The sequence below is a fragment of the Haplochromis burtoni genome, unplaced genomic scaffold, assembly GCF_018398535.1.
Source record: "Haplochromis burtoni strain Fernald_Lab_line unplaced genomic scaffold, NCSU_Asbu1 Contig_170, whole genome shotgun sequence".
Taxonomy (NCBI): domain Eukaryota; kingdom Metazoa; phylum Chordata; class Actinopteri; order Cichliformes; family Cichlidae; genus Haplochromis; species Haplochromis burtoni.
Genome location: NW_024582531.1, coordinates 52,881 through 61,597, shown reverse-complemented (window position 1 = coordinate 61,597; position 8,717 = coordinate 52,881). Strand labels below are relative to the sequence as shown.

Below are 8,717 nucleotides of genomic sequence, written 5' to 3'. Positions count from 1 at the left end.
AGTTTTTGATGGCATTTTACACAAAGTACAGTATCTGGAAAATGTGGGAAAATACTGGCATCATGTACAGTACTTTTTTCTGAAGAAATTATGTTGGGACCCTGAAAAAAACTTACTACGTACAATAATGGATTTCTATAAATTTGACATCAGATGAAAACTTTGGTTGTAAGATTCGGATAATTATTTGTTAAAAGCGAGACATTTTAAATGAGAATAAGAAAGAAAAGTATATCTTTGTGCCCCCCCTTCCCTGTTAATGCCCTGCCTGGGCCCCTGGCAACACTTTTCTAGATCCGCCCCTGCACTGTTACCAGCTGTCAGCTCTTAGAAAAGGATCCTGGTGTTATTAGTCTCTCAGAAACAGTTCAATCTGACAGCGTAAAGACAGAATAACTCCAGCTTTTTGTCTTTTTTTTTTATTGTAGCTGAAGACAAATCACGTTTATTTTCAGCTCAATACGAAACGGTAATATTAATTCTGAATACCAGAGGATTCCGTTTTTTAGGGGACGGTTGGCAACTCTACTAAGTAACCATATGAATAAAATAAAGTTCACCAGTAACATCATAGCACCCACCCAACTGTATAGAAACTCCGTCATGCTAGCTAGTACACAGTACGAGTTACTGTAAGAGTCAGAATCCTCTAAACTGCTTCTCAGGAGACGTCCTCCTCCTGCAGTTGAGCAGACTCCAGTATCAGCTTTTTTAACCTATCCTATTACGTCACTTCAGAAATCTTGTTTTCCCCTCATCACGGTCCAAACGCATACATCCCAGCAGCCCACGAAAATAATCCGAAAACTCATTCATCTGATAGTCCAGTTTGTAGGAAACACACAAGCTCTGCCATAATAAAGTCCTCCATCAGACTCTGTTTTGAGAAGTTTGTGTGTTTAGGTTTAAGAAGTAAGACGTCGTCTTGGACAGCAGCACAGCTTGTTGAATGTCCTCTGCCTGGGAAACACGACTCTCACTGCATCTGTAATCACACAAGCAGAAAACATCAGTTTATAGTGTTAATGTGACCAGCAGCCTTTAGTGTGTCTGGTGTACGCTGCTCAGAAAATGTTACAAAATAGAGGAGCAGTTCAACATCAAGTCAGTGAAACTTTGGGATATTGATCTGATTAGTTCAGTATCAGAGGTGTTAATCAGGTTCAGCTGCTTTGGTGTTAATGAAACTAACAACAGGTGCAACAAGGACACATCCCCCAAAACAGTTTCACAGGCGGAGGACGCTCACGTCTCCCGCCTCTTATGTCTTAGTCTTACAATATCAGAGCCTTGAGACGAGCGCTGTTGTCACAAATAACTGAACTGAACACTGTGTGTCTATCACAGCCATTTCCACAGAACAAGATTTAATGTGATGTTAATTTATTTTGTTTAGGTTTTTACCTTTTTTTACTCATTTTCACTTTTAGCTGTGATTGTTTTTTTGTTCAGTCATTTGTGTGTTTCTTGTCTTATTTCCCAGTGGTAAAGCACCTTACCTTCTTTCGGTTCCCAATTTTGAATTGTTCCATATCTGAGGCGTGATCCCAGGTTTTCTTTTCCTCTTGACCATCTTCAGCGCTGACAAACTCATGGGCTTTAAAACCTTTAATGGTCAGCTTGTAAAAACTGCTCCTTCTTTAAGGAGGAACACATAAACTACTATGTGAAACACAATTTCTTGTGAATGTCAAACTGAGAAGCAGAGAACCAATCAGAGTGTTTTTAGCTGTGATGTTGGTGCTGCACTGCTGGTTAGCTCAGCTTGATAGTGCCTTTGAACCCAGAGGATGCTGAAAGGTTCCCGGTTCAGTATGCTCTCTGTTTTAGTTTCATGTTAGAATTTTAGCCTGTTATTAACTTTTCCACACTTTTAGAATTGACAGAGTTTGTGGCTCAGTGTTTTCCTTTCTTTGTTTTTCTTTGTTGTGGGGTTTTGTGGATTTGGGGGAAGGCATGTTAGCAGGCAGTGAGAGAGAAGGAAAGACAGAAGTGTGGACATGAGAGCAGGAAGTTAAAGTATGTAGGGACTATGAGTTGTACAGATAGAGGGGAAGTAAGAGCAGGATCATTGGAGGTGGATTCAAACTGTTGTGCCGCGGTGTCAACAGGAAGACCAGTGGAGGATGGGCAATCATTTGTGTTTGTGAGCAGTGGAGGTGAAGAGAGGGTCAGACGGGATCATGAGTTTGAAATCAAATAGTTGATGCTGAATGTTGTCAGTGGCCCACAGGTTGGGTGTCAGTTAGAAGACAAAGAGGAAGTGATAGAGAGAGTTCCCAGGAGGCAAGAGTGATGACTGGAGCCAATTTACCAGAAGTTAACTAGTGTTGTAAATATGGTTCTGTTTGTGTGTTTCACTTCACTTTGTGTCAGTTTCAGTGTGAGTGAAACACCGATCTTATGTCTAAGTGTCACTCTGGGACATTTCAGCCGCTCACGTTCTGTTGGTTAAATGTTAAATGTCACGTGTTTGTTGGTAAATACAAAGATGTGAGACTCGCTGTCTGATAGGAAGACAAACCAAAAGCCGAGCAAACTGGCGTGACGACCAGAGCTGGTTGTAACACTCCCACCAGTTATGTGGCAGGAAATTCAAGGTCAAACAAGTTTTTCTACCACAGAAAATGACTTTTCTTTCTCGAGTAAACTCTGGTACTCTCCAGTGTTTAACACCATTGGACATTTCATTGACTCACCAGTCACCAAGAAGAATCACATCAGTCTTACACACTGAGTAATCGTGAGTAGAAGGCTTTCAAACTGTCGAATCAGCTCTTTTACGTGCCTCGCTGACACGCTCGGAGTGGATACAGCACCCACTGGTGTCTGTGTGGTGAGTGTGTGCAGCAGTGTTGCTTCTTACCGGTGAGGCATACCATGGTTAGTGTAGGCAGCGTTTGATTTTCTCAGTTTGGAAAAACCCGAGGTATCCCAATGCAAGAATGGCGAGGACCACGATGCCGACGAGCAGCCCCACGATCATCGGCGTCCTGTTCACGTGTTCTGAGAAAACAGACGCAGTGAGTTTACTGCTGCAGCTTTAAAACCTTCAGCTGATTCAAAAGCAGCGGAGTCGTTTACATCTGTGTCTCTGGTTGGAGTCGGAGCGCGTTAAAGGAACGTTACACCAAGAAGAGCAGCTTACCTGATGCAGGGATGACCTCACACTGGATGCAGCTGCGTGGTTCCACGAGGTCCCCGTGGACCGTATAGGCCACCTGAACACAGTACCGCTGCCCCTCCTCCAGGTCTTCAATGGTCATGGAGGCTATGGTGTCTTCATACTCCTGACAATATGAAATTAGAAGATATTTACTTGATATTTACTTTGCTTGGGCTCCTGTTGTAATTGTAAAATGTTGACTCTCTGAGCGATTCCAGTTGTTAAACATGCAGGTTTAGTTTTTGCTGCTGATGTCTGAAATAATAATTTAACCAAAACAATTAAAAGTAAGTGGACAAACTAACTGAATTTTATATATATATATATATATATATAGTTTTTAATGTGGCTGAAAATCTCTTGCAGTCAGTAACAGCCTGAAGTGGTGGACACGTGACTCTCTGGCTTCAGTTTAGTTCTAAAAATGAAGGCGCAGGATTCATCTGGACACGAAACTGCTTCTCAGTCACTTTGAGTCTCTGAAAATGGGAACTGTGTAAAAATAGCTGTAATTCTGAAACAGTTTGTGCAGACTGTCTGTTGGTGCAGAGGCAAACTGTCCAAATATGCTTGGACCTGCCTGCACACACTGACCACTGACAGACACATGTGCACATCTTTCTTTAAAAAAATAATAAAAATATCAGATATATTCTGAGCAGTGACACGTGCTGTAACATCAGGTGAGCATAAACACCTGGAGGAATCACTCCGTGGTCTCACCTGCAGAGGACTCTCTCCCTCTCTGCCAAAGTAAATCATGTGCTTGGCATTGCTGTCGTGTTCCTTCGCCAGCTCGTGGTCATCGTTAAGGAATACGGTGAGTGATCCAGGCCGGGTCAAAATGCTTAACGGAGGCGTGCAGACGTCACCTGGAAGAGCAGAGCGAGCGTCAGCACAGCAGCAGCTCGTGGTTCACACTGTGGTCAGGATGGTTAACACCTCGAGTCTCACAGCTTCACCCACAGACAGCGCTGACACATATCTGAGGTTTCTCACCGTATCTGCTGCAGGCGTTAACACCCTCAGATCTCAGCCCCCGTCTCTCGGCCCGCACACGCAGCGTCACGCAGCTGTTCTCGGGCGAGTCGTTAGTGTCGCGCGGCCCAATCGCTGATATGTTGCAGGAATGGAAAGGCGTCTGGATGCAGGCTGGAAGAGCTTCCCATTTATCAGAGTTAAATCTGAGGATGAGGAACAGAAACGAGTCAGAGAAAACATCTGCTCATCGTTCTCTCCATGAAATCCCTGCAGCGGGTGGAGAACTGCAGCACAGCAGACAACTGTCCATCAGCAACATATTTAATAATAAGAACAGTGCAGTAAAGTTGCTGCTGGTACATGTGCTAGTAATTTATCAATATATTAATTTGTTCTGTGTTACAGAAACATGGTTACAGCGGGATGAACACAATGCACCTCAAAGGTCTTGACAACACTTCACTTGTTCTACAATTTTTCATGTTACAGCTTTATTCCAAAATTCATTTTTCATCCTTGCGACAGGAATGACAGATCACATAGTTCGCTCACTCGGTCGCAGCTTTCCAGCTGCAGCCCCACACACAACCACAACCTCAGGTGCCGGCACGCTCTTATTCATGGGAGGCGTTATGAGCTAATGGAGGTCCGGTGTGTCTCAGCCTCCCCTGCAGCCGTGCCCAGGCCACACCCAACCTAGGTCGGGCAGCCATCCAGCCTAGCCCAATCGGCCATGGCCATGTGCATCCGTGGCCCATGGACTAGCGGCAGGGATGAGTTGTGTCCGGGGCCGACCGAGTGTGTCCAGCGACGGCGCAGCAGTCGAGGAGGTAAGCCGCGTCTCACATGCAGCTTGGCAGGCCGCCGGCAGGCTAGACCACAAACGCTGACCTCTGGTGTAAACAATCCAGGTTCAGACGGTGCTGGCCTCTGCCGAGGACGCCGCTTGGACCAGACAGCACGGTGACCTCTGACATGAATGTGGCAGGTTCAGATGGCGCGCAGACCTCCAACTCAGCCTGGGCAGGTCCCTGTTCTGGGCGACCTCTGGCTCGGCATGAGCTGGTCCAGATAGCACGCAGACCGCTGGCTTGCAAAACAGGTCCCTCTCGTGCATGGACATCTGCAACACCATGGGGGTCGTCTCCCTCCCCAATGCGGTCTAGGAACGCCGGTCAGGCTGGCGGCGGTGTCCGTCAGGAACCAACCAAGCTTCCAGACTCAATATCAGTTGCATCTGGAGCTCGGAACGGTCCTGCAGCCATTCCAACTGGCGGCGAGACACCACCACCTGCTCCCTTCACATAGCTGCAAGCTCAACCACCATTCGGGCCAGCGTGTCCATTGGCTGGCCCGGTCGAGGTTCCGCCATGCCACCTCCCGGGTTTCAGCACCACTGTGACGGACCCGACCATGTAGTTCGCTCTTTACACACTTTTCTTTATTCAGGTGCTCCTTCTTACACACAACCACAACCTCAGGTCCCGGCACACTCTTTTACTCACAGGAGGCGTGACGAGCTAATGGAGTTCCGGTGTGTCTTAGCCTCCCCTGCAGCCGCGCCCAAGCCACACCCCTCCACAATCCTACGACAACTTTGGATCTTTTACGGAAGAGTGACTTCTGTATGATCACTCCACCATGCAGACCTGATTGGTGGGATGCTGCACAAATTGTAGTCCTTTCTCCACAAAGCAACACTGGAGCGATATCAGAGTGACCAACATTCTTGGTCATCTACCTAAATAAGGCTCTTCTACCCCAATTGCTCAGATTGACTGGGGACAGACCTACATGGAACTCCAGTCACCCCAGTGTGTGAAGAGGATTCTCCATTAACATGAACGAATCGATTCAACTCAATTCAATTTTGTTTATATAGCAACAAATGACAACAACATTTGCCTCAAGACGCTTTATATTGTAAAGTAAAGACCCTACAATAATACCCTGCGCTTTGGCATCAGTGGGAAGGAAAAACTCCCCTTTAACAGGAAGAAACCTCCAGCAGAGCCAGGGTCATTGTCAGGACTTCCTGATAATAATGAATTACAGTCGTCCAGCCTGGAAGTAATAAATGCATGAACTAGTTTTTCAGCGTCACTCTGAGACAGGATATTTCTAACTTTAGAGATCGTGAATGACCACAGCAGACCCGGTGACATTAACATGCTTTGCAGCATGCTTTATTAGCACACACATGATGCCGTTCACAATACACACAGAGATGCAGCTCTCCCGCTGCCAGCCCAACAACAACCCACCACAGGACCCAGTACAATATTTAAGTCAGCAGGGCGTGAAGTGCTTCGAGAAACTGGTCCGACATCACATCATGTCCTGCATGCCACCCACACTCAACCTGCTCCAGTTTGCACACAGAGCTAACAGATCTACTGAAGATGCCATTGTTACAACGCTCCACACCACCAGACAATCCTCAGAAAAATGGACCTGAAGAAGGAGCTTCTACTGCTGCTCCCTTGAAAGTGTGCTGACATCCTGCATCTGTACAGTAGTGACACCTGAGAATGCTGTTTGTTTCAGCTCCGCCTTCAATACAGTCCAACCCCACAAACTGGTTAATAAACTAAGCAACTTAGGACTCAGCAGCTCACTGTGCAGCTGAATATTGGACTTCCTGAGCGTTAGACCCCATAACGTCAGGATGGGAGAATACACCTCCTCCACCCTCATTCTGAACGTAGGCGTCCCACAGGGGTGTGTCCTCAGCCCCCTCTTATACACACTTTTCTATCTGTGTGTGGTTCTCCAGCTGCACCATAGCACACAGAAAGACAAAAAAAAAATCACTGGACTTCCTCCCTGACCTGTACAGCACTCGCTGTCTCAAGAGGGCACGCAGCATCCTACGGGACTGCACACACCCAGGACACCGGGTGTTCAAGCTGCTGCCATCTGGCAGGAGAGTCAGGCTGCTGAGGGTCCAGACAAACTGACTCAAGGACAGCTTTTACAACAGGGCACCAGCTTTTTCGTCATCATCAGGTGACGTCTTCAGTCTCAGCTGACTGCAGCTTTCAATCTTATCAACAGGACATTTGCATAATGACTGAAACCAGCCCACTGAAGGAACAATGGGCTGGGAGGTCAGTTCCTTAATCTTAATTATGCAAATTCTCAAGATTATTGATCAACAAACACTGATCAATGGCCATGAGTCCCATTCACAGAGAGTTGGGGAATGGCTGCAATCACAGCATTGTAAGATGGTGACAGATGTACCCTTGTCCCCTTTTCGAGGTTGTGCTCAGCTGGGCCCCATGGACTAAGGTCCGGTCACCAGATGCTTGCCCTCGGGCACCCTCCCCTGGCCTGGCTCCAGGGCGGGGCCCCGGTAACCCTATCCTGGGCAGAGTAAACTGTTCCCTTGGTGATATTCTCATACTGGTCTTCTGAATCGCTCTTTGGCCCTTTCTCAACTCTCAAGTAAGCAAGTCCACGCTCCCGTGCGTTCCCGGCGAGTCTGGACTTGTCGAGAACGCACTGGAGCATGGACTCACGATTTGTACAATTGTACAATTTATTTTTTGAAGATGCAACACTCAGGAACAAATAAAACACTGAAATAAACCAAACATTAACATTTCGAAGTGATCTAAGTGACTTATATATCATGTTTAACCTCAATAGCGAAATCTCTATTAATAAAAATAAGGTACATGTATGCCTTAATAAAAACAAACAGGTGAGATTTTGGAACGCGTTTATTTTTGTTTTAGTGGACACTCAAAAGTTGCAATAGACAGCTGCTGGGGTTTGAAAGAGAACTGAACAAATATTTCTGGAGCTTCATCGGGTGATGGCCTCCAGCTTGCACTGCAACAGTTTGCAGCAGAGTGCGAAACGCTGGGAATGAGAATCAGCACCTTTAAATCTGAGGCCATGGTTCTCAGCCGGAAAAGGGTGGAGTGCCCACTCCGGGTCAGGGATAAGTTCCTGCCCCAAGCGGAGGAGTTTAAGTATCTCGGGGTCTTGTTCACGAGTGATGGGAGAAGGGAGCCGGAGATCGACAGACGGATTGGTGCTGTGGGAGAGCTGAGTGTAAAAGCGAAGTTCTCAATTTACCAGTCGATCTAGGCCCCTGCCCTTGCCTACGGCCGCGAGCTGTGGGTAGTGACTGAAAGAACAAGATCGCTGATACAAGCGGCGGAAAGGAGCTTCCTCCGAAGGGTGGCTGGCCTCTCCCTTAGAGATAGGGTGAGGAGTTCGGCCATTCGGGAGGGGCTCAGAGTAGAGCCGCTGCTCCTCCACATCGAAAGGAGCCAGCTGAGGTGGTTCGCTGGGTGAGGTGTTTTAGGCATGTCCCACTGGCAGGAGCCCCGGGGCAGACCCAGGACACGCTGGAGAGATTATATCTCTTGACTGGCCTGGGAACGCCTTGGTGCTCCCCTGGATAAGCTGGAGGAGGTGGCTGGGGAGAGGGAGGTCTGGGCTTTTCTGCTTAGGCTGCCGCCCCCACAACCCGGCCCCAGATAAGCGGAAGATGGATGGATGCTCATTTGTCTCCAGTTACATATTTTTTGAACGTGTTTCTGTGTCAGACTAA

At 47.2% G+C, this 8,717-nt stretch overlaps 1 protein-coding gene across 2 annotated transcripts in view; it reads right to left on the bottom strand.

Annotated features, from left to right (window-relative positions):
• Window positions 1-367: 367 nt before the first annotated feature.
• Window positions 368-8,717, bottom strand: part of ifngr2-2 (interferon gamma receptor 2-2) — an 11,377-nt gene continuing 3,027 nt past the window's right edge. Inside the window, exons 3-7 of one of the 2 annotated variants that reach the window (XM_005933622.3) lie at window positions 4,166-4,350; window positions 3,890-4,038; window positions 3,149-3,290; window positions 2,880-3,006; window positions 368-985 (exon numbers count right to left, since the gene is read on the bottom strand). In XM_005933622.3, the coding sequence (XP_005933684.1) occupies window positions 2,885-3,006; window positions 3,149-3,290; window positions 3,890-4,038; window positions 4,166-4,350 (598 nt within the window). In that variant the 3' untranslated portion in view covers window positions 368-985; window positions 2,880-2,884. Of the gene's footprint in view, window positions 986-2,866; window positions 3,007-3,148; window positions 3,291-3,889; window positions 4,039-4,165; window positions 4,351-8,717 lie in introns of both variants that reach the window. The other variant, NM_001361110.1, reaches the window with a different exon arrangement.